General features: G+C 44.0%; 1 protein-coding gene and 1 pseudogene across 1 annotated transcript; both read right to left on the reverse strand.

The window, feature by feature from the left end:
* Window positions 1-520: 520 nt before the first annotated feature.
* LOC120233068 lies at window positions 521-7110 on the reverse strand (annotated as a pseudogene).
* Window positions 7111-21504: 14394 nt separating this feature from the next.
* LOC120233069 (developmental pluripotency-associated protein 2-like) lies at window positions 21505-22467 on the reverse strand. The gene has a single exon (XM_039234148.1). It carries the CDS (start codon window positions 22465-22467, stop codon window positions 21505-21507), a length of 963 nt encoding a protein of 320 aa, XP_039090079.1.
* Window positions 22468-26287: the final 3820 nt, after the last annotated feature.

The following is a 26287-nucleotide window of genomic DNA, read 5'->3' on the forward strand; positions in this document are numbered from 1 at the left end:
ATTGGATACTCTTTCTTGCTTTGTCAAAGATTAGCTGGCTGTCCACATTTGGGTCCAAATCTGAGTTCTCTATTCTATTCCATTGGTCTATGTGTCTGTGGTTGTGCCAATACTATACTGTCTTGATGATTGTGGGAACATTTTATTACATTTCCTTTATTCGTATAGTTTTGCACACTGGGGACTAAGTAAAGATACAATCACAGAGGGGCACCCTGCGTGGCTCACTCCGTTAAGCAGCCAACTCTTGATGTCAGCTCAGGTCAGGCTCTTACAGTTCTTGAGACCTAGCCCTGCATAGAGCCCTTTTGGGATTCTCTCTCTCCCTCTTTCTCTGGCCCGCCCCACCCTCAAAATAAATAAGTCAACATTTTTTAGGAAAGATACAAACACAGAAAGACTTCTTATCTTATCTATCCTATCTTATCTGCTGAGATTAGCAGAGGTTACACTTCTGTTTATGGACAAGCCAATGATTGATCCTGAGCCTACGAACACAAAACTCAGAAGTAGCTCTTGTTCAGAGAAGTAGGGTAGAGGGTACATGGAAGTGATACCATGTGGTCTCCAGAGTGCTCTGTTTGAGGTGATTTCTCTTCATTGGTGGATTACTAACATAGTAAAATGGAACGAGTGAAAATTTAAAGCACTTCTGATCAAAATGGGCCTGCACCTGCCTTTCAAAGCCCTGCTGGTCATAATCAGGAGGGAACTGCTCGCTGCACGGTGTGCACAGCGTCCACTGACTTTCAACATGTTCTTCAAATCTGCTCTGATCAGGCTCAGGAGGGAACATCAACTCACAGAGGGGACACTTCTTGTCAATGTCAAAGCTGGAATCAAAGCAACAACCTGTTCCGTGCCCAGGTGCCTGAACCTGCTGCTCTGCTTTACAAAGTTGCTCCTTTCAAACCAAACAAAGGAACAAAAAACACAGAAAAAAATCCATATCTTCCTTACTTGAGGTTATAAACAAGAAAGCCTTTTGCAGAGTTCCCTTTTCAGCCAAACAGAACTTCAGCCGGCCAACCTCCTAGAAATGAGTAATCATGCTTTCTTTAATATATATATATATATATATCTTTTATTTATATAATCTCTACACCCAACATGGGACTCCAACTCACAACCCAGAGCTCCAGAGGTGCACGGCCCCCTAACTGAGTCAGCCAGGCGCCCCAGCTAATCAGGCTTTCGTTGTTCCCATCTAAATTTTTTACCGTCTCTGACACTTCTTGGTATTTCCTAGTTCAGTATTCTTCAAAGGTACCCTATAAACTTCCTTCTCATCCTTTTCGTTCTTCAACTGACAATCCAGTTGTTCTCTTTCATATCATGTCTTCCTGAGTTTCTCCTCTAAACTGTCTCATTCAGTTTCTTTTTCAATTGCTTTCTGTGTCACTGACACAGTATCTTCTTCAGGCTGGAGAGCTTTGGATGTAGCATCATTGTATGTCTTCTTACACCCTTCATTTTCCATCTTTAACTTTGTGAGAGTCAACAAGACCCTCTTGCTTCGATCACAGTTGGTCACATCTTGCTTTCTCATGATTAAGTTCTCTTTGCATTCTTCCACTTTTTTCTCCAAGTTGTGTTGATTCTTTTTCCAGAACAGCAATGAACTGTAACCGGTCTTCTTTTTCTTAGATGGTTTTCTCGGTTTTCAGCTTGCAAAGGCCAATTTTTGTCATCACTAACATGTCAGAATTTCTTTCATCTTCCATAGTAAGTAACTCTTCAATTGGAGAAAGTCCCCACTGGAAAGGTGTACTTGCTCCACGAATTTCATTCACCCTCAAGGGTAACGGAACAGAGGGATAAAATTCTCAGTCATCGTTTGGAAGGTAATATCCTTGAAATGCTAATACACAATGAACTGTTGATCTTCTACATAACGTTCAGGCACAGGAGACCATTTGCGATCATTACAAGCAGTACGCCATCCAACCTTGTAAATGCCAACCCAATCCTTTGGATGTGGATGGACGTATGGAGTGAAGGTGTAATGACATTCCAGGTGGGCATTAGGAAGATAAGTCTTGGAAACATTTTGAACGATGACACGGGCAAAGCCGGAAGTCTGCAAGGGGACTTCTTGAACAGATGTCACTCTGAATCCTTCAAGGGGGTCCAGGAGAGAGGGAGCATTAGATGGCCTTTTGAGCCTATACTACCATCAGCCTCTGAAACTCTTCCACCACCACTGCCTCCCTGGACCACCTGGCTACACCTCCCAAGTTCTTTACCTTTTCATGATTAAATTTCCTAATAATCTGTGGTCCTTTACAGACCAGGGCTTAAACCTTTTTGAAACATCGTTTTTACAAACTTCCCCAAATCAAATTGAAGAAATGAAGTCTTTTTGACGAACAATATTTCAAAATATTCGCTGAACTGCATAGACTTATTTGATATGTCAGTTTGATGGGAAGTATTGTCAAGTAATACCAAACCTTTTTTCTATTGTATTTGTAAGATTGTGGCACATGTGGATGAAGCCCATTCTCCTTCTCCAAGAAATGGCCCCTCATGCCAGACTTTTGCCATCTTGATGTGTTTCTGACATGGCAACATTCTGCTCCTGAACCAGAGTAATGAAGATGGGTGCACAATGGTTGTAAAGGAAATAAACAGTCAGGGACTGGGGAAACCCAAAACACCTGCTTGGTATTTCATACCTCGCTGGAAACCCCATTTTCTGCTTTCTACATTCCTTCACCCACCTCGGTACATTTCAGATGACACAGCTTCCTAATAAACATTGTTGGAAAAGCTTCCACAAAAATTGCACCCCAAAAAATTACTGGCTGTGTGACCTCTAGATCCCAATTCCTATCAAACTGGTTTGTTCCAGAGGCCTTCTGGACCCTTTGAACACCTGCAGCTGGACTTCATCCAACGGCCACTCATTATTGGTTATGAATATGTTCTTGTCCTTGTATGTGATTTTCTCTAGGAATGAAGTTTTCTCCTGCTACAGGGCTGATGTCATCATGGCAGCAAAGAAACTGTTAGGATGTGTGTTTCCCACCTGGTATTCCTTTCTCAGTCTCCAAGGATAGAAGAACCTACCTTCACCAGGCACATCATAGGAACCTGAATGAAACCCTTGCAAACTTCTTGGAATTATCATTGTCCCAATCCTCCGCAATCTTCAGACAAGTTTGAGAGAACTAATGAGCTCCTCTAACTTAAAACGAAACTTACCAAAGCAACTGTACCTCCCCGATTGTAGGTATTGCTTTTGACTTTGCTGACTGTTCATGGTATCCCGCGTGGGAAACACAAACTCATTCCACACAAGATAGTCACCAGGACACCAATGGCTATGGGTATACAGCTTCCAGCGGATCGTTTATTATCTCAGGCTAATATGAGTAGCTTCTGTAAGTCTTTAACATCTTATGCCGGTGCCTTATATCAACAGGTGAAAGAAGCCTCACCGCATTCCAATTCAAAAGATCTTGTTGGTCACAGTAGGGAGGTCAGTGATTGGGTATTCTGGAAAATTGCACTGGAAAACAGTGCTTAAGCCTCATTCGAAGGGACCATATTAAGTGCTCCTGACCACTGACGCTGCTGCAACATCAGAAGGCATTGAGCCTTGAATACACAAGTCACAACTCAAGAAGGATCCACTTGATATCTGGTCGTGTATAGATGCTGGAGACCTCTGAGACACACTGACAACGAAGAGAGGTAGCTGACATCCTGGTAAACCGCTTCTGCCAAAGACAATGGATGAAGACTTCATACTTTAAACATGAAATAGATTCTCCCTCTTTTCCTTTTCTTTACTTTGACATTGGCCGGGAAAGATAACACCTCGTTCATACCTCCCAGGCTATGGCTAAGGGAGGTAACCTCCAGATTGCTGGATTTGTCATCAAAGATTCTGCTCTATCCATGATGCTAGAGATATTCTCATCCTCGACATGACCAATTTCTCTCCTTTTCCTGATGTCCCTGTAAAATGCCATCAATCACCCCTTAGAAGTCTCTTAGGAAGTTCCACTTTTATGGCCAGAACATCCAATGCCTTGTTTTCACCTTTCTCCAATAATAACTGTACTTTCCAAAGTGTGAGCCAGCCTCACATCACCTAGAACAAATCTACCTTGGTGACCCTTCCATGACCTGAAGCCTACAGGACCATAGCACCCTCTGCATTTTTTTCTTTCTGATAAACAGCCTGAAGTACGGTCTTGGAACCTAACGACTTGGATATGTTCTGGAGATATGAATATAATTCTCAAACACTGCCTCCTGGGTGGTCCCCAGAACATACTCTGAAGTCTTTAGGACTGCATTTGCCATGACTGTACTCTCTATACCGTTCAGCAAAAAAGGGAGAGTATTGGCATCGAGTAGAAGAACTTTATGCTGCCATTGACCAACCTAAGGTAGTAGTTGTGCCCGCACAGGCTTTAGGGCACCTTTCCCTGGTATCCTTCACCCTAGATGTGACTGCTGCCTCAGATGACATGAAGTGGGCTTGAAGGAAGGAACAGCATGGGAAGTTAACTCCGATGGGCTTTTGGTCCCAACTCTGCAAAGGAATACAGATCTGATATTCTCCTATTGAACAAGTGTTTAGTCTACAAGCTGCTTTCACAAGGAGAGCCTTTATGACCACCCATCGTATAAATGTCTCTACCAATTTGCCTATAAAGGGGTGGATGGATGGTATATTTGGAAGACAGGTCTGCCATAGCACAAGCCTTTAAGATGCTTACTTACTACAATGGAGTGTTCTCTCCACTAGCTCATTGGGAGCTGAATTACATGCCACTTGTGGGCCAGTAGAGGATGAAATCTTTAATGCCCCCTCAGCCTACTATGGTGAAACCTTCAGATGTAAAGGAGGTACGTACCTTTTTCTTAAAGAAACTTGCTATATAGATGGCTCTTTTAGAGAGAGTCCTAGTCACTGGACTATAGTAGCAATCTAACCCCAGACTGATACAATCTGGTTTGAGACAAGGAATAATAAAAACAGCCACTGGGCTGAATTGAGGGCTGCCTAGATGGTATATATCCATGAACCTTGGCTCCTTACCCTCTGCATGGGCAGATGAGCTGTCTAGAATGGTTTGGCAACATGGCTGGCCCCATAGACTAGAGACAATGGGAAAGTTTTACAGAAACATTATAAGGAGCAGAAATATAAAAAGATCTATAGGAAAGGATGCAGAACCTCATTGCCTTCAATACTGTTTTCCATGTCTCAGAGAACAGGCCTGCCTCTCTCCCTGAGAATATTGAGCAGACCCCTTAGCAAAGATCAGAGTCCTTATCTGCATACAAGTTCAAAATGGGTTGTGTGGGGTCATACACACAGTGGGCATCTCAGTGGAAGTTTGGGTTAGAGCATAGTGAAGTGCAGCACTGACCTCTTGCAGCCATTAGTAATCGCCAGATCTCCTACCGTCTGAGACCTGGGAAGGTTACACACACCACGCATTCACCTTGGGATCCAACCAGTTTTAGACTGGCACATTGATTGTATTGGTCTTCTACCCACCAGTCAAGAAAAGAAGTATATCCGAATTTGTGTTGAAACAGCTTCTGGGCTCCCACAAGCCATCCCTGTCAAAGAGCTCATCAAAATGCCAACATCAATGGCCTTGAACAACTTTGGGTCATAGATGGATAACCTCAAAGGATACACAGTGATAGCAAATACATTTCACTGGACATGAGGTGCAGGACTGGGATCATGAGCAGGACAGACAGTTTCATCTACCCTGTAACCAACAAGCTACTGGACTCACTGCAAGAACAAATGACATTCTTCAAGCTCAACTCAGAGTCCTCTTACTGTTGCACATCTTGCCAGAAGCCATGCCCTTGCTAAATGTCACAACGTGTGGGCACACCCGCAATGCAGTTGGGTACCAAAACCATCATCTCTTGGACTATCGCCTTCTGGAAAATGAGGCCTGAGGCACTGGTGCCTGAGCTCAAAGCAGGCCAGAAACAACGGTGGTTCTGTGGTTCTGTGTTCCTCAGCCCATTCTCCCTTGGGGGAGGGGACGCTTGAATGGGGGTCGGAATGGCCACTTCCCCCAAGTTGGACAGGCTGTTTCTTGCCAGAGTGTGAGAAATGTCCCGGACAGCGAAAGTGGTCCCCGTTGATCCTGCTGGAGCTGGGGCAAAGGAGTCGACATACACATATTCCAGACGGGCACCTACACCGCAAGGCACCATATGGCTGGTTACCTAACATGCTTGTTCGCGCCACCTTTTACTCTACATGTCCGGGCTGACTCTTTGGTCTCAGGCAACATGTCTGGTGTGTCCCTCCTGCTCATGCACCTCAGACTCCTGTCGTCATGACACACAGTGAAGCCACGAGCATCATATAAAGGGAGAGGATTTTCCCACACAAAGTACCCACGAAGCATTTATTCTTTGGTCCTTAGCCGGCTGCTCCTCTCTCGTTCTAGTGAAGGAAACCCTTTTCTGCCATGGGCATAGCCCTACAGGGATGGTTTACAGTGGGAGTCATGCTAGGAATGAGGTTTGCTCCCTTTCTCAGCGATCTCTCTTACTGCTGCTGCCTGTACTGCTGCTGTGGTTCAAGCCCTCCACCTGAACACTTCTGGCAAAACACCTGCCTCCACAAGCCCCTCCATGATGGCTCAGGGAATATTGCGGAAGAGGTAGGCGCGAGAGATTGTAAGAGCTGGATTGGAGGGGTGGAGTGTGTGAGCCAGACAAACACCATCTTAGACAACTCTGATACGGTGGACACTCTGCATAGCAACACACCCCTCATTTTTTTCTTTTTTGTGTAACCACACCCTTAAGTACACTCTTGGGGTATAATGTCCTTAACCTGTTGTAGAGATGAGACTGATCCTGAAACATTACCTCCTGGGTTGGCCCCCAGCACAACCTCCCCAGCCTGGAGGGCTACAAAGCAAGTCTTACGGGAGGTGGGGTCCTGGAGATCTCCTCACCTTGCAGCGACCCAAGACACCCATCCCTGTCTGTAAGTCCCTTTAATAAACCATTTCTGGTCAAGCTGGACGTGTTGGCCCTTTTCCTCAGTCTTCCAGCTCCTCCAGCCTCTGGAGGTTGTTTTCCTTTTCGCGAATGACCCATCCTCCGTGGGGGGCACCTCTCCTTGCACAGGAGGCAGGAAAAAGGCAAGGCACTCAAGGCTTTGGCCGTGACGTCTACGCACAGCACAGTTGCTCAGGTCACACCGCATTGGCTGCTTGAGTTTCTCTTTTCCTGACTGAACGTGACAGGTGGAGGACATGGGAGCAGGAGTGGTTTCAGAAAACCATTTAAAAAGGAGAATTTAGAATTAGTTTTCAGACCTAGAAATGAACCTAACCCTAGAGGGAGTGTACTGGTAAATTTGCTACACTTGAACATGATTGCTTCATTTCTACTGAAACATGGTGGACAGGTTATAAAATTTTATTATCCAGAGTGTAGAATCTACTGAGTGAAAACACTGGAGGCCTAATTGGTTGTCTCTGTAGACCATTTCCACGGGAGTAGAGCTAGAATAACCACAGGATGTGATGGCTGCCTCCGTGAATTGCAGGTTTTCCAAAAACAAAAGATTCATGGATTTAAAATTTTGAAACAAAGTGTTTCCACAATGCTCCTAAAAGAACCCTTATTTCTCATAGGTACAGTGATGAGAGAGCCACAAATCAGACCCAAAATTGGATCCTTTTAGGGGCAGAATTAACGTAGAAGGGGAATTCACATCTTTACCACACCTCTCCTGTGCAAGCAATGGGACTGAGGAGCAAGTAATAGACTCTGTGGATTCAAGAGGGCTAATTTCAGTGGATCTTTCTAAGTATAACAAACTTCAATCCCCACATCTCCTCTGACCTTCCCTTGAAGAACTGAAGAATAAATCCCTCTGTCTAAGGAGGCTAGCCCCTCCTTGATTAAAGGCACTGAGAAGATCTCACCTAAGAAACCTAGCTTCTAGAAGACAGCCAATTCACCTAAAGTCATAAGCATTAAAATTCATTCCAAACCCATAACTAGATGCAGATACTAGAATGCCCCAAAAGGACAACTATAAAATCTGAATGTGCATTTATTGCTCACGTGTCCAAACAATGGCAACAGGTAGTTTACTTACATTGCAGAAACCTTTGGAATGTATATGAAAATGAATTCTAAAGGTTCTATTCCAAGAAGGCCAGATATAAGATGAGACACACAAAATTTACTTATATGGGTGCAGATAGGAATCCTAGCGTTCGTGGACTTAATTAAGCAGGTAGGAAGTCTCCAGTAGGTTTAGAGAGTTGAGTAAAGTATTTCTTCAATGGTAGCCTACCTAGAATGAGGCTCAGTTGTCAAACCTTGCCTGTAAAGTAAGGAAGAACTAACCAATTCTCTTCCAAGGTCTACACCCAAGAGAAATTCTTAGACTTGTGCACCGGGAAACATAGAAGAAAATGTCCACCTCTTCACTGTCTACAGCACCAAAATCCTGGTGGAGAGGGAGGAACCAAAGGTCCATCAAAAGGTCAAGTAGAAGGCACTAGGACTGCCTCTACCTAGGAAAAGAGTGAAGCAGAAGCAGTACTGAAGTCCCAGAGGGATTGCAGAGATTGGTGCCACCCTCCAGCATTTGAAGGAGGCAGAGATGGGGATTCCCACCGCATCGCCAACAGCTTGCCTCTCTGACCTCTACAGCACATAGATGGAATCTGGGGAGACTGTGGATTATTGTAAGCTTATGGGGAGTGGGGGGACTCTAATTGCAGCTGCTGTGCCAGCTGTGAGAGCATTCCCTAAGCCGTCGAACACATCTCCTGTTATCTGATATGCAGCTATTGATCGGGAAAATGCTCCCTCTCCCCCAATACCTATTAGAATCAACCACCAAAAGCAGCTTGCTTTCAGCTGACAAGACCCGCAGTAGATCTCGGGGGTGCACCAGGTCTCAGACCTCTGTCAGATTTTGGTTCACAGGAATCCATCCTTTCCCTTCTTCAGAACATCACAAAATTCCTTACACTGATTATGGTATGCTCATTAGACCTAAGAGGAAGCAATTATTCTAGATTCACAGGTGAGACATACATTTACGTGTCACAAGGTAGAAAACCAAACTCTGACAAAAACGGAGGGGCCTTCTACCTCAGGGACATTTCTAGGGTTCCAGTGCTGCAGGGCATGTCAAAACATGCCACTCTCTGCCCTACCCTCCAAAATATATCAATTGCCGGTGGATGGGTCAGGCTTTTTAAAACACCTGGACGGCATCCACTCTACTCTGGGGGCTCACAGACTCCCTGCAGGAAAAGGAGGAAAGGGGAAGGGTTGGATGTGATGACAGGAAATAGCCCTCACTGAACACAGTCCAAACTGTCAGACAGCTGTGAAGTCAATCCCATGAATTTTTTGCCCCGGAGAAGGAGCAGTCACAATAGGAGAAGAAGAAGAATTGTAGTTAACATGTATTTATTGCGCATTGATACCTTGCTGGACGTTGGTCTAAGTCATTGTCCTTTTCAAGTCCACATGTCCCGATTACTCTGAACATCTTCGCTTTTCTTTTGAGAGGTAAAGCGACTTGGCAAGTCACCATTTGGCGTGGGAATTGGAAGCATGCCCTGTTCCAGGATCTAGACGTACAAAGCCCACACTACAAAGGAGGACTCTCTGATGTTCTCTGTCCACGGCCTACACTGCCTGCTCACTCCACCCAGCCGCCTGCGCCACTGCACTGAGCTCCTGGCAAGCCAGGGTTCTGGGGATTTGGAAACAAGAGGGAAGCTTCCTGGGAAGCATAAGTGGGCGAGAGAAACTCTCCACCACACGAGGCCGAAGCTCCTAGGTGAGTTTCCAGGCGGGAACTTGCGGTGTAGCCACGGACAGATGCCACGAGACTCACGAGACTCACGGAGAAGGATTGCCAGCACAGAAGGTCCAGCGACGCGAAGCAGGGACGTTTCTGACTCTGAAGGTCTTGCGGCTGCTAGTTGCCGGGTGAGGCATCTCCCTGAAGTCGGCCGCCCGGGTGTGGGCATCCCGCCCTGCCTCCCCCTTCTGCACTCGCGGGCACCACAGGGCACCCCACCCGCCCCTCCCTGCACAGCACAGCAGGCGGCCCAGGGGCCGCACGCGGGGACCTGACCGGCCACTCTCGCTGCTGCGCCTTGTCCTTTCAACAGCCAACCGGGAACGTAGGTGAAAACTCAGAATTAGAGCAGTTTTGCACAATTTTATGAAGCAGACTAGAAGAAAATCTCCCGACGTCTGTGAGGGCCAAGTTCTTACACTGAGTAAGTAGAACAGGTCACTAAACGGGGCGGTTACTGTAGCATCCTTGTCCCAAGAGAATCGTGCTCCGAATGCTCTCAGAGGAAGTCTCAGGGGCCCTGGGCGCTCCAGGCGGGCGGTGGCGGCGAAGGCGGCCCTGGGGACACAGGCCACAGCGCGTGGGACCCGGTCCTGAAGGCTTAGAAGCCGAGGGGTGGCTCGTCGGCGCCGGGGGAGGACGACGCCCGCAAGAGTCTTCACCGCGATCGGCGGTCCCGGCGACTCCCGCGCACGGAGACGGAGGCCGCAGGGACTGGCGACAGCCGGGCTGTGTCGCCGGGCGCCTCCGGCTGCGCGCGTATCTCGGGGCGTTGGGGCCGCGGCTGGCGCCCGGAGCCCCCCCTCCACGTGCTCTGCTCCCGGGTCCGTGTCGCGGGCAGCACTGGTGCAGCAGCCCGCAGGGGCGACGAAGCAGCGCCTGGTTGAAGCCCTGGTCGTCCCTACACAGCTGGCCAAGCTTCGGATACAAAGGGAGCGGCCAGGGCCCAGAGCCCAAGGCGTTCAAGGTCAGCGGCGGGCTGGGAGCCCGCGCCCCCGGAGCCGAATCCCAGGCCCGACGCACGCAGCGCGCAGAGTCCCGCCCCATCGCTTCAGCGCCCACGGGGGCCCACGTGGCAGGGACTCCTTCCTGGTGAATTTATACTCTCCTGGGCGCCAAGGCGCGGACCCACAGGAGGTTAGGGTGGGTGGGGACGTTTTCTCAGGTGTAAACTGCTTCAGAAGTGGGAGCCCGATGAGACTAAGGGAAAAACCTATCATCTTGGACGGAGTTCTATGACATTGAATTGATTCTGTTTACTGGTAAGATTAAAGAGGGTTTTAAAAGAAAATTTAGGTAGAGGGCCTGGGTCAACAAGACAAACGACGCGTTTACGCTTTTATTTACAAAAATCCTAGAGGCGACTGCGTGACTCAGTCGTGAAGTGTCCGATTGTGGTTCAGGTCATGATCCCAGGGTGGTTAGTTTGAGCCCCAAGTTGGGCTCTGTGCTGCTGGCTCAGAGCCTGAAGAGGACTTCAGATTCTGTCTTCCTCACTCTCTGCCCCTCCCTTGCTTGCGTTCCCTCTCTCTCTCTCTCTCTCTCTCTCTCTCTCTCTCTCTCTCGAAAATAATAATAATCATGATAATAATCATTTAAAAAGTAATGAATTTTTAGACAATCCCACGTGCCTGCTAATTTTTGTTAACTTTCTCTCCACTGAGTCTCATGGACCTTCTGCTCTGGACATAGCAGCAGATTTTACAGGGATGACCAGAGTGGGAAGTGGCTGGTTATCTCAACCTGAAATCACACTGAGGGTTAGTGACAGAAGTCAGTCTCACACCCTCTTCTTGTATATATGTTTCAAGTTAAAATAGCTTTGGAAATTCAGCCTATATGTATAACGGGGAGGGGGTCAAGGTCTAGGGATCCAGATACATACTGTTTCCCTTCAAGGCCAGTCCATCATATCTACCTATGGGACACTTAGCTAGTACCTAGCCTCTCTTATCCACATTTTTCATCTGTTGTTTGGAAATAAAACTCAACATTTTACATGGTAGTCTTTATGATTAAATTGGATAACAAAGGCTATGTAGTTAGGTATCCAGGGCAGAAAAATCAGTGGTTCTGTTACAATGATTATTTTCATTGTCATCATGGATGATCAGGACACTGATAGAAATATAGCATCAATAAATAAAAATATAAAATGGCTATTGGTGTGTGATTACTCTTGGCGGATTGCTTTTTCCCTCCTGTATCACATCTATCGTGAAATTGAATCCTATCCCATCCTTCCTCAAATATTGTAGACTTCGTACATCCATTTGGTAAATTTGACAGTGCATCCAAGCCTCCACTTCCTTGATCAGACATTTATCTTGATTGTAACAAAGTCAGTATTTGAGTTAAGCTGAGCCGAACAAGCATGTACTGATCAGCTGTCAGGAGCACGCTGCTGTGGACAGGGCTGCACACCAGAGTGGAAGAAGGCTTCCTGTGTTTGCACAGCTCACACTCCAGGGGGAGCACAGAGGCACAATCAGGACACCAGGGGGACACAGCCAACTCTTATTCCCTGTGGTGGTTGATTTGGTGCCAGGAAAGAACACTTCTAATGTTTGAGATGACGCCCACCGAAACAGTCTTTTTCATGAGCTGAGAAAAAAAGACAATGGTAAAAGTAGAGAGAAAGAGAGAGGGAGACAGAGAGGCTTGGGGGTAGAAATCAGGGCATAATAAAGGAAGATGAAAACATGGACAACAGAAGAAGCAGAGGGGCTGGAAGCTCTGGTCAAGGCAGCCGATATTGCTGAGTGCAAGGAGGTCATTGGAATAACATGGAATCTTTGCAGTTGTCTCAGGGCATGGGGCACAGATACGCCAGACAGAAAGCTCTGCTGGGTGAGTATAAGAATGGGACACACATGGTTCAACATCCATGTTCCCTTTGAGGCTCAGCATGCAACACACTGAGTCTGGTGCTGTGGAACCTTCCCAGAGAATTGTTTGAACCACGGTGACAGCTGCTTTCCACCAGCGAGGATAGGGGAAGCCAGTCTGTATTGCTGATGCACAAGAAAGAAGTCACTCTAGTGAGAACCACCAGTTTGGCGAGACTGTAGATGATCAGCATCATTCTCAACACAGTGGGGATGGCTGGGATTCAAACAAGATCTACTCATTATATTCGGTTGAGATGTCTTAAAATTTCCTTTAATCTGAGACCCCATTTCTTTCCCTTTTTCCCTTTTATTTTGTGAAGAAAAGCATATGTCAAGTACAGCATCTCTTGTTTTTTCAAGTTTCATTCATAAACAACCTTTCTGAACAGCAAAGCTAGGAATGTTCCACTGACCCTGTGTGTTGCCATGAAGCAAATTCATCCTTCATTATCGGGCATGTGAAGCCGCGAGGAATTGCCTAGGTAGCTGTTTTCTCAAGACAAGAATTAAGTGATTTCAAGAAGAGAAGGTGGAATATGCATCCTGATATCCATAGCAGCATTACCAAAAATAGCCAAACTGTGGAAACAGTCCAAATGTCCATATGTATAATATTCCATAAGAGACTGTTACTCAGCCATCAAAAGGAATGAAATCTTGCCATTTGCAATGATATCCATAGAACTAGAGAGTAGTATGCTAAGTGAAATAAGTCAGTCAGAGAAAGACAACTACCATATGATATGCTTCCACGTATATGTGGAATTGAAGAAACAAAACAAATGGACAAGGGGGAGGGAAGAGAGGGAAGCAAACAATGAGAGACTCTTAACTATAGAGAACAAACTGAGGGTTGATGGAGAGAGGTTGGGGGGGAAAGGGCTAACTGGGTGATGGGTTTTAAGGAAGGCACTCGTTGTGATGAGCACTGGGAGGCATATATAAGTACAGAATCACTAAATTCTACTCCTGAAACCAATATTACACTACATGTTAACTAGAACTTACATTAAAACTTGAAAGAGAAGGGGGAGGGGGGGATGGGCATGAAGGAGGGCACTTTGGGGATGAGCACTGTGTGTTATGTAGAAACTAATTTGACAATAAACTATTTGTAAAATAAAAAAAAAACTTGAAAGAGAAGACAGAAAGAATATTTTATAGACTTCACAAATGATCATTGAAATTGATATGCAATAAATGTTAATGAATTTTAGAGTAAAATAAACTCCATTTCTTATCCACGTATACCAAAAATAAGTTTTGGCCTATTGTTAACAAAAAAGGTAGCATGAAAGAATATAGAGTTGTGAGAATGGTTAACAAGAACATGTATAGGCAGGGAATGGACTTCCTCATGAGAAAACCAGGGACAGTCTCTGCGTGGGAAAGAGGGCTCCTTTCTCTAGGGTTTGGGGTTCTGGTCTTAAAATGAGGAGGCCTTGCCTACTGATTGCCTTCTTACTGTTCATCTTTGTGCCTTGGAGAAAGAAGTCAGGTCAAATGCAAGCTCATTAAGGGAAAAACCACAGTAGTGTGTCTCACACCTAGTGCAGAAATTGGTGACAGCTGTGGGCCCCCCTACTGAATGAAGGGAAGGTTGTGATTTGGAGCTTGCAGGGTACCCGGTTAGCACTGATATTGCACACAATCTGTAAAGGTTCTGATTCTAATGTGAACCCTTACTTGGCCCTGTCCATAGACTGCTTCTAAAGAGGCTCATTTTCTCTAGAGGATCACAGGGGACTCTCAGCAATGAGATGTAAAGTTGAGTTTCTTTTTATCCCATTTTAAATTGTAATTTCCTGTAATCCTTCTGTAAAAACTGATACAAACGTTTGACTTCAACCTTGTGCTAACAATCCTTGGTGGATTGAAGGGATTAAAGAAGGGGCAGTACAGGAAATGCAGCCTGAAACAGAGTAACCCTGTTGTTGGTATCCGTGCACAGACAGTAGTATGCTATTAGCGTGACGACGTCCTGGCACACTGGGCCCTATTCACACCTGAGCAGCAATGGTGTGAATATTCTTAGGGAGAAGCTGGGAATGTTGGGGTAGACCACAGTGAGGACTGTGAGGCGATGGCTATACGGACGACATAGGAAGAGATGAGATACCCCTTTTGCACAAAACTTAACTTAGGTAACAATAAACTGGGAAGGAAATTGACATTTGGAGTCCATGTTATGATTACATTCCAAGTCCCAGTTTCAAAACCCAGGGTAGACACTTACAGGCTCAGCTTGGGAAAAGATGGCAAGGCTTAGGCCAACACTCAGTCCCCAGTTAACACAAGGGTTAAGCATTAACTTGTCTATGCCCTCAGACATGTGGATGGGGAGAGGGGAGGAGTTGTCTGAGTATGGGAGGGGGTGTATGGGGGAATGCCACAGGAATGCACTGGAGGCTACTTCTTCCACTATTAAGCATTAAGACTGTGAGAATATTACTATTTTTGGCAAAGCTGACTTTTTCACACATTTTTTGTTCTAGCAACTCATGCCGGCGTATAGTTATATATAAATTCGATTTCCATGTTGCATTAAATAGAAGATAGTGTCTTTGAATAAGAACAGAAAGGTGTCCCAAACAGTAGTACCTGACAAGTCAAATTATTGATCTGTGTGTGTAATATGGTGTTTTCGAGGGCAATGATTTTTGTATTTTTGCATTTGCACTGGTGTGTTTTGTTTTGTATAAAAATACGCATACACTCCAAGACCTCAATACGGGTTACCTATCGTTTAGGAGGTTGGGAGAAGGAGGGGGTAAGTGCTATTTTCACTTCACACTTTACTGTCCTACTCATTTAAAAATATATTTATACTTTTGACAGTGTAAGTGTTTAGAAATAATTAAGAAAGATATAAAAGGATTCTAATGCCCATTCGCTTTACGTTTAAATTGTAATAGCTAATATTGACTACCAAACTACTATATGAGAGACAATATCTTGAGAGTTTTATTATCCTATTTAATTAGGTCCTATTTCTAAGTGCATTTGACAGGGAAAAAACGTAGAGTTGCGGACTTTAAGTAATATTTCAGCATGAGGAGCTGCTCAGCAAATGTTGGGCTGAGTAATGTGCCTCCATTTGCTTCTCTGAAAACACTAGTAAGCTTGCTCTGTCCCCCTAAGGCCAGCACAACCCCATCAGCAGACTCAACGAAAACTGCACGCAACTTAGTTTTGATTAATGCCGTTCAGGAAGAGCGTGTTTATGTGCTTCCTCTCACCAAGCCAGGCTTCCTGAAGCAGTCTGCACTGAAGGTGGACAGCAACATCCCATTTTCAGCACCTTGTTTGTAATGACTAAATGTCCTAGGCTAGAAGACCGCTGCCTCCTTCTCCTCTCCATTTGCCCCGACATATTGTTTCACCATCTAGAAGCCTGAGCGATTGGAGCTTCATCTGTCTTCCTGCAGAGGTATGGCTGTCTGCGCACAGGAGCCCTGCCTCCTGCCTGCCCTGCACAGCACAGAAGCACGGGTCTGCACAACCTCCAGCAGCTGACAGGAGGCTCAGGGGAACGGCTCACCTCCCAGAATGAGAACTACCGGGTGGGGGGCAAAATGAAAGGGACTCAGATTTTGTGCAGTGAGACATTAAAAAGCCACCAGATGGGCCTTCCTCAGAGCTGAACTTAGGTTCCTCTGGTCCAACATTAGCCTCATGGATCCTAATACTGCCGGTCAGGGGCTGAATTGGACCCAGAAAACACCACGGTAGGTGGCTGTGGAGAGAACTGCAACAGGGTGTCCACGTGGGGAAGCGTCCCCAGTCTTGGCCCTTCTCCAAGCCTACCCGGTGGCTGAGCCTTAGTGCTTCCCTCCCCACCCGGATTAGAACAACACTCTCTTAGCCCCATTGCTACAGTCACTGCCTTCCCAGGATACAGAGGCCTGTAGCCTATTCAGCCTCTAGCATAGCTTTTCAAAATCATGCCTTCATTTCATTTCTAAGGGCCGCACTGTTTGGGATTGTACGGATGTACAACGATTTTTGTTCTAAATCTTTCACTGCAAAGCATTTTTATTCTTTCTTTAGTTTAAATCTTTGTTAGCATACACTGCAATATTGGTTTCGTGAGTAGATTTCAGTGATTCTTCACTTGCCTACAACATCCTGTGCTTATCATAACAAGTGCCGTCTTTAATACCCACCATCCAACTAGCTCATTCCACCTCCCTCTGTCAACCATCAGGTTTTTCTCTGTTTAAGAGTCTTTGTGGTTTGTTTTCCTCTCTCCTCTTCCACTTCCCCCCCACCCACTTCCAATATGTTTTCTGTTTGCTTTCTTAAATTCCACATATGAGTGAAATCATATGGTATTTGTCTTTCTCTGGTTGACTCATTTTGCCTACCATTACATTGTACCTCCTTCCACGTCATTGCAAATGGCAAGATTTCATTCTTTTTGATGGCTGAGTAATATCCCATTGTGTATATATATACCATGTCTTCTTTATCCATTGGGCTCTATCCATAGTTTGGCTATGGTTGCTAGTGCTGCTGTAACATTGGGGTGCCTGTACCCCTTCCAATCTGTATTTTTATATCCTTTGGGTAAACCTAGTAGTGCAATTACTGGATCATAGGGTAGTTCTATTTTTTGTTGTTCAAGGCACTTCCATAGTGTTCTCCAGAGTGGCTGCACCAGTTTGCATTCCCACCAGCAGTGCAAAAGTGTCCCCCTCCTTCTGCCTCCTCGCCAACACCTGTTGTTTCCTGTATTGTTAATTTTTGCCATTCTCACAGGTATGAAGTGGTATCTCATTATGGTTTTGATTTGTATTTCCCTGAGGATGACTGAGGGTGAGCACCTTTTCATGTATCTGTTAACTATCTGGATGGCTTCTTTGGGAAAGTGTCTATTCGTGTCTTCTGCCCATTTCCACAATGCATTATCTGTTTTTCGGGTGTTGAGTTTGGTAAGTTCTCTAGAGATCTTGTATGCTAACCCTTCATCTGCTATGTCACTTACAAATATCTTCTCCCGTTCCACATGTTGCCTTTTCACCGTGTTGATTGTTTTCTTCACTGTGTAGAAATTGTATATCTTGCTGAGGTCCCAATGGTTCATCTTTGCTTTTATTTCCCTTGCCTTCAGAGACATGTCTAGTAAGAAATCTCTGTGGCTGAGGTCAAAGACATTGCTGCCTGTGTTCTCCTCTAGGCCTTTGATGGTTTCCTCGCACGTCGTTAGGTCTCGTAGCTATGTCGTTCACCCATTTTGAATTTATTTTTGTGTATGGTGTAAGAAAGTGGCCCAGTTTCATTCTTCTGAATGTTGCTGTCCAACGTTCCCAATGCCATTTGTTGAAGAAACTGTCTTCATTGATCTCTGTGTCTGGTTTTGTGCCAGAACCATATGGGCTTGATGACTACTGGTTTGTGATATAGCTTGAATTCTGGAATCATGATGCCTTCAGTTTTGTTTTCCTTTTCAGAATTGGTTTGGGTATTCAGGGTCTTTGGTGGTTTCATACAAATTTTAGAATTGTTTCTTCTAGGTCTGCAAGAAATGCTCGTGTTATTTTGATAGGGATTGCATGAAATGTGTAGATTGCTTTGGGTAGTATAGACATTTGAACAATGTTTCTTCTTCCAATCTGTGAGCATGGATGCTTTTCCATTCCTTTGTATCCACTTCAATTTCTTTCCTATGTGCTCTATAGTTTTCAGAGTACAGATCTTTTCCCTCTTTGGTTAGGTTTATACTCATGTATGTAATTGTTTTTGGTGCAATTGCAACTGGGATCGATTTTTTAATTTCTTTTCCTGCTTGCTTCATTATTCGTGTATAGAAATGCAAATTATATCTCCACACAGACATTATATCCTGTGAGTTTGCTGAATTCAGGTATTAGTTCTAGAAAGTTTTTGGTGGGATCTTTCATGTTTTCTGCACAGAGTATCATATTGAGTGAAAATAGTGAAAGTTTGACTTCTTCCTTGCCAATGTGGATGCCTTTTATTTCTCTTTATTGTCTGATTGTTCAGGCTAAGACTTCCAGTATTATGTTAAATAGGAACGGTGAGAGTGGACATCCTTGTCTTCTGGACTGTAGGGGAAAGGCTCTTAGTTTTCCTCCATGGGGGATGACATTAGTTATGGGTCTTTTGCATATGACCTTTATGGTGTTAAGATATGTTCCATCTATCTCTAGGCTTTGTTAAGGGTTTTTATCCAGAACGATGCTGTATTTTGTCAAATGTTTCTTCTGCATGTCTTGACAGGATCATATGGTCCTCAACCTTTCTTCTATTAATGTGGTGTATCCTGTTGATTGATTTGCAAGTATTGAACCAACCCTGCAGCCCAGAAATAAATCCCACTTTATCAAGGTGAATAATTCTTGTACTGTAGTGTTGAATTTTATTTGTTACTATTTTCTTGAGACTTTGTGCCTCCATGTTCATTAGGGACATTGGCTTGTTATTTACCTTTTTAGTGGGGTCTTAGGTTTTGGAATCAAGGAGATGCGGCTTCGTAGAATGAGTTTGGAAGTTTTCTTTCCGTTGCAATTTTTGGGAATAGTTTGAGAAGAATGGGCATTGATTCTTTTTTAAATGTCTAGTAGAATTCCGCTGGGAAGACATCTGGCTCAGGACTTTTGTTTGTTAGTAGATTTTAAAAAATGTTTTTAATGTTTATTTTTTTAGTTTTGAGAGAGAGAGAGACACACACAGAATGTGAGTGGGGGATGTCAGAGAGAGAGGGAGACACAGAATTCGAAGCAGGCTCCAGGCTCTGAGCTCTCAGCACAGATCCCGACACGGGGCTCGAACCCAGGAACTGTGAGATCATGACCTGAGCTGAAGTCAGCCGCTTAATTGACTGAGCCACCCAGGTGTCCCTGTTAGTAGATTTTTTACTGCTATTTCAACTTTTTTGTGGCTATGTGTCTGTTGAATTTTTATTTTTCTTCCTGTTTCAGTTGTGATAGTTTGTATGCTTCTAGGAATTTGTCCATTTCTCCCAGATCACCCAGTTTGTTGGCGTATAACTTCGTAGTATTCTAATTGTTTGTATTTCTTCAGTGCTGGTTGTGATCTCCCCTCTTTCATTCATGATTTTATCAATTTGGGCTCTTTCTCTCTACTTTTTTTTTTTTTTTTTTTTTTTTTTGGGGATTGCAAGGTACAAACTTTCATTTATTAAAAGAAAAAACACAGGGAGGAAAAGTACAGCATAGGGAATATAGTCAGCAATCCTGAAATAACTTTGGTGACAGATGGGGACTGCACTTATGCTGGTGAGCATTTTGTAATGTATATAAATGTCTAATCACTACGTTGTACACCTGAAACTAATATTTTGTGTCAGCTAAATTCCACTATTTAAAAAGATGGTAATAGTAACAATACAGCCTTAAGAGCTTGTTGATCATTACTTATATAACACATAAAAAAGGGCAATGAAAAAAATACAGATTTTAAGCCATCTATGTCAACATCAATAACCTAAATATACAAATTAATCAAGAGAATGAGAAAACAAGCGAGTCTGGGAAAAATATTTGCAAAAGACTTATCCAATAAAAGACTACCATTCAAAATATGAAAGAATTCTTAAAACCCAACAATAAGAAAATGAACCAGATGAAAAAATGGGGAAAAACCTCTGAATAGATACCTCACTGAAGATATATAGATAACAAATAAGCACATGAAATGGAGCTGAACATGTCAGGTCATTAGAGAATTGCATGTTAAAGCAATGAGATATGCTTCTACAAGCCCATTAACATGGCCAAAATCCAAACCACTGACACCAAATGCTGGTAAGGATGTGGAGCAAGAAGAACTCTCCATCACTCCTGGTGGGAATGCACAATGGTACAGCCACTTTGGGAGACAGTTTGGCAGTTTCTTACAAAACTAAACATACTTTTACCACATGATCCAGCGATCACTTCCGTTAGTATTTACCTAAATAAGTAGAAATCTTATGCCCATACAAAAACCTGCACACAATAAAGCAGCCTTATTCATAATTGCCAAAAGTTGGAAGCAGCCAAGATGACTTTTAATATGTAAATGAATAAACAAACTAAAGTACATGAGGGCAATGGAGTATTCTGCACCAAAAAGAAGTGGGCTATCAAGTCATGAAAAGGAGGAAACCTAAATGCATATTGCTGTGAAAGAAGTTAATTTGAAAAGGCTACTTATGATTTCAAATGTATGAACATTCTAGAAAAGGCAAAGCCAAAGAGACAGTAAAAAATCAGTGGTCAGGGATGTTGGTAAGAGTGTTGAGTAGATGGAACATAAAAGTTTTAGAGTTAGTGAAACTCTTTAGATGACACCATAATGGTGGATGTAGAATGTCACTATATACTTGCCAAAACCCATAGCCTGTACAACACAAAAAGTGAACCCTCTTGTAAGCTATGGGGTTTGGGTGATAACAATAAGTCAATGTAGGCTTAACACATGTATCACTCTGGTGCAGGATTTTAATAGTAGGGGAAGGAGTTGAGGCAGTATTTCTAAACTCTGTACTTTCTGCTCAGTTTTTCTGAAAGCCTAAAGCTACTTTTAAAAAATCTATGAATTAAAGCAAAACTAAATTATATTCTGTATAACTAAGAGGTAGCAGTAGCAGTCACTTCTTGGCAAACCTCAAGAACAGAATCTAGACATTCGCATCTGTGCCCAAAGCCTCAGGCAATACGGAAAATGGCCAGGACAGAGCACGACAGTCACTGGGATGAAAATCAATAGTAGCCACGGGCTCTCCACCATTTATTCGTTATTAAGATATGGCCCACTCAAAGGCAAAGATGTTGATGTTTTCAAGCCACGTCGCCTCTCCTTCCCCATAGCAATTAATCTTTTCATTATCTTCTTATTCCTCTTAGCACATTCAGGGCATAACATATTATCTTCTAGGCCAGGGGACGGGAAAGTGCAGGCGGGTAACAGGAAGAGAGAGATCATCCTCTTGGGGGTGTCAGGTACCCAGGCCTGACCTGCATGAAACTGCAGGCGAACCCAACCTTTTGTGTCTGCCAACAGAGGTCTGCCATGGACCACACACCACCTGATGCCAGGGGCTTGCAGCAGAAAGGTCTCAACAGAAGCAGGAATGGGACGTGAATTCACAGATTTGGATTGACTGGCTCTTACAGCAATTCTTGACCACGCTGCCAACATGCCTTCTTGTGCTGAAGTTATCACCTCCACTATATTAATCCCTTCCTCTCTCTTAGCCTTCTTACAACTTTTCCGAATCCTTGCTGTCTTTGCTGCCATCTTGCATGTTGTCGAACATGGCTGCAATTTGGCCTCTGGTGATATTTTAGGAATATTCTCGTTTATTTCAGAGTAAGCATGTTTCTGGAGCCTCAGATAAACATCTATTTTCCGGCCATCGGTACTCAAATTAAATTGTTGGCACCAGTTCCGCAAAGTATCCCAACGTACTTTATTAACTGGAGGCAAACTGGTTGGCAAAGGAAGGCTTGTTGTAGTGCAACAACTATGTTTTGGACAAGACTTGAATTGTTCACTCATTTGAGAATGACAAACTTTATCGTTTGTCCCAGGCTTCTCCAGGCCCACTTCTGAAGTTGAAGAAACGCTTGGTTCCATTTGCTCTTCTCCATTAGGTTCCACATTAACTGGAACCAATGTGAGAACCACAGTTTCTTCCTCTAATGCCTCTGAGAAATTCTGCTCGCTGTTTTCACAATTTGAGTACGCCATTTCCAGGGATACTCAGGGCAAGGCGAAGCCGGCCACGATGGGACACCGGGCCTTCGCTGCTTTTCACCTCTCTTTCTCTCTACTTTTTGATAAGTCAGCTTGGGGAGTTATCCATTTTATTAACTCTTTCAAAGAACCAGTTTTAGTTTTGTTGATCTGTTCTACTCCTTTTTGTTTGTTTGTTTGTTTGTTTGTATGTAATTTATTTCTGTTCTAATCTTTATTAGTTCTTTTCTTTTGCTGGCTGTCCTTAGGCTTTATTTGCTTTTCCTTTTCTAGCTCCTTTACGTGTAAGGCTAGGCTGTGTACTGGGGACATTTCTTGCTTCTTGACATAGGCCTGAATTGCAGTATACTTCCCTCTTAGGATTGCCTTTGCCGGATCCCAAAAGTTTTGGACTGTCGTGTTTTCGTTTTCATTCGCTTCCCTGTATATTTTTATTTCTTCTTTACTTTTCTGGTTAACTCATTCATTCTTTAGGAGGATGTTTTGTAACCTCCATGTATTGGAGGGCTTTCCCACCTTTTTCTTGTGGTTGACTTCAAGGTTCATAGTGTTGTGGTCTGACAATATACATTGGTATGATCTCAGTCCTTTTGCAATTGTTCAGAGCTGATTTGTGACCCAGTATGTGATCTCTTCTAGAGAATGTTCCATGTACACTGGAGCAGAGTGTTTATTCTGCTACTTTAGGAGGAACTGTTCTGAATATATGTGTTAAGCCCATCTGGTCTGGTTCAAAGCCATTTTCTGATTAGATGCTCTGTCCATGGCTGTAGTTGGGGTGTTAATGTCCCCTACTACTATTGTATTATTATCATTCAGTTTCTTTATGTTTGTTATTAATTGATTTATATATTTTGGTGCTCCACATTCGGGAAATATATTTTTTCAATTGTTAGATCTTCTTGATGGAAAGATAATCATTATGATTATTATGATCATTATGATACAAGGTCCTTCTTCATCTCTTGTACAGTCTGTTGAAAATCTGGTATGTCTTATGTAAGTATGGCTACGCTGGCTTTCTTTTGACAACCATTATCATGATAGATGGTTCCTCGTATCCTCACTTGCGATCGCAGGTGCTATAGGTTGAAAATGACTCTCTTGTAGGCAGCATATAGATGGAGCTTGGTGTTTTATCCATTATGATACCCTATGTCTTTTGATTGGAGCATTTAATTCACTTACATTCAGAGTGATTATTCAAAGGCATGAATTTAATGCCATTGTGCTACCTGTAGATTCGGTGCTTCTGGTGATGTTCTCTGTTCTTTTCTAGTCTTTGTTGCTTTTGGTATTTTTTTTCTCCACTCAGAGTCCCCTTAAGATTTATTGAGGGTTGGTTTAGTGGTCACTCAGTCCTTCAGGTTTAGTTTGTTTGGAAAACTCTTTATCTCTCTTTCTATTCTGAATGGCAGCCTTGCTGGATAAAGAATTCTTGGCTGCATATGTTTTCCCCTTCCCATGTTGAATATATCCTGCCACTCCTTTCTGGCCTGCCACGTTTCTGTGGACATATCTAATGTGAACCTGACCTGTTTTCCCTTGTAAGTTAAGGATTTTTTCCCTTGCTGCTTTCTTGATTTTTCCTCATCTATGTATTTGTGAATTTGACTATGTTATCATTGGTGATGGTCAGCTTTTATTGCATCTAATGGGAGTTCTGTCTACCTTTTTTTTTTATTTGGTATCTGTGTCCTTCCCCAAATGAGGGAAGTTTTCAACTATAATTTGTTTGAATAAACCTTCCACCCGTTTTTCTCTCTCTTCATTTTCTGAGACTCCTATAATAGGAATGTTATTCTGTTTTAATAAGTCACTGAGTTCCCTAAGTCTATCATTGTGATCTATTACCATTCTTTCCTTGTTTTCTTTCTTTCTTTCTTTCTTTCTTTTTTTTTTTTTTGCTTCATTTCCCTCCCATAATTTTACCTTGTTTTTCACTGATTCTCTGTTCTGCAAATCTTCTCATCCATACTCTATTGTATAGCCCCCATTTGGGTTTTCATCTCAGTTATAGTATTTTTAATTTCAACGTGACCAGATTTTAGTTCTTTTATCTCTGCATAAAGGAATTTTCCAGTGTCTTCTATGCCTTTCCTAGCCCAGCTAGTATCTTTACAATCATTGTTTTAATTCTACTTAGACATCTCACTTATACCTGTAGTGATTAAACCCCTGGTCATGAGATTAACTTCCTGTTCTTTCTTTTGGGGTGAATTTGTATGTCTCATCATTTTGTCCAGAAAAGAAAAGAAGAAAGATAAAACAAACTAAACAAAACAAAAAGAAACAAAGACAGAAAAAACCTAGATCTGGGGAGTGTGTGGTCAGCATGTTAAATTAATCTAGGTCCTACGTAAAATAAAATAAATTTTAAAAACATGTGTAAAATAAAAATTAAAACATAATAAAGAAAACAAAATGGGAATTGAAAAAATGAAAGGAAATGAAAAAATCATAATAAAAAATCAAAGAATTGATTCAAAAAGGTCGCTAGATCCTATTCCCCCAGAGCTGAGGTGTGGCAGCACTCCGTGATCAGTAGACTTGGTGGCAGCAAGTTTGTGCCGGTCTCTAGAGGAGGAACCTGTTGCCCTGCCTCTCAGGTGGACTTGACCTAGTGGAGATGCACTTGTAGGGCAGGGGGTTGCTGGAAGCGGCTCTGGCCTCCACTAGGGGCCGCTGTTTTGCTGCCTGAAGGTTTCCGGTGCCTGTGGGTGGGACGAATAGAGCGGGACCGCTCTCTAGCATCCCACCTCAAATTTTCCACCCCCTCCTACCCCCTTTTCAGGGAATTCGCACCAAAGAGCAACCAGTCACCCCTCATGTGTCCCTTGTTTCCATCAGAACCCTGGATTCACTCTCTGTCCTGAGCTTTTGTACCTCGGGCGCAGGATTGACTCAAAACTCTGAACTTTAGGGACTGCCCGGTTCTCGACCTGTGACCTGCGCTGTTCCCCGAGGGAGGGTCTCACCCAGCGTTTGCTGTTAGCCGGGCGTGCAAGGAAAGCGGTGCCACCACCACGCAGCAGTTCGCAATCTATGGCAAAACAGAGCAGAGAGCCGACGCCCCAGCTCCCTGCCCTCGGCTGCGGTCCCAGCTCCCACGCCTGGGCACAGTGCGGCTCACTGGCGCCACCCTTTCTTCTGGTCACCCAGGGGATCCTCAGGCCATGCTGTCACTCCTGGGACTCTATGCTGCTTTGACCCCTGAGCACGTTTGAGCCCGGCATGTCCCAGATGGGAGCCAACTTCCAAAGTTCACAGTTTGTGTTCCACTGCGTGCAACACTTCGCGGTGGCTTCGTCCGCGGGATCCTTTCCTACCCACACACCCGGGGCTGTGTCTCCACCAAGCTACTCTCCCCACCTCCTCCCATCCAAAGCAGGGACACTTTTCTCCTTGGAGACTAGCAGTTTTTGTTCTCTCAGACCTCTGATAGGTTTCTTGGGTCTTCCCAATGATTTGAACACTCCTGGCTGTGTTCAAGGGATGAGACAAGCTAAGGGTCCCCCTAACCTGCACCGTCTTAGCTCCTCCAGCACGCTTGTTTTAAACTACGATTTCTTGCAAGAAGTGGAATTTCTGAGCCCAATAAGTGTTCACATTGAAATGTTTTAATGTATGAGGCGCCTGGGTGGCTTAGTCGGTTAAGCGTCCGACTTTCGCTTAGGTCATGAACTCCCGGTTTGTGGGTTCGAGCCCCGCATCGAGCTCTGTGCTGACTGCCAGCTCAGAGCCTGGAGCCTGTTTCAGTCTGTGTCTCCCTCTCTCTGACCCTCCCCTGCTCACGCTGTCTCTCTCTGTCTCT

Source organism: Hyaena hyaena, unplaced genomic scaffold (genome assembly GCF_003009895.1).
Source record: "Hyaena hyaena isolate Hyena2069 unplaced genomic scaffold, ASM300989v1 scaffold_83, whole genome shotgun sequence".
In the NCBI taxonomy this organism is placed as follows: Eukaryota; Metazoa; Chordata; class Mammalia; order Carnivora; family Hyaenidae; genus Hyaena; species Hyaena hyaena.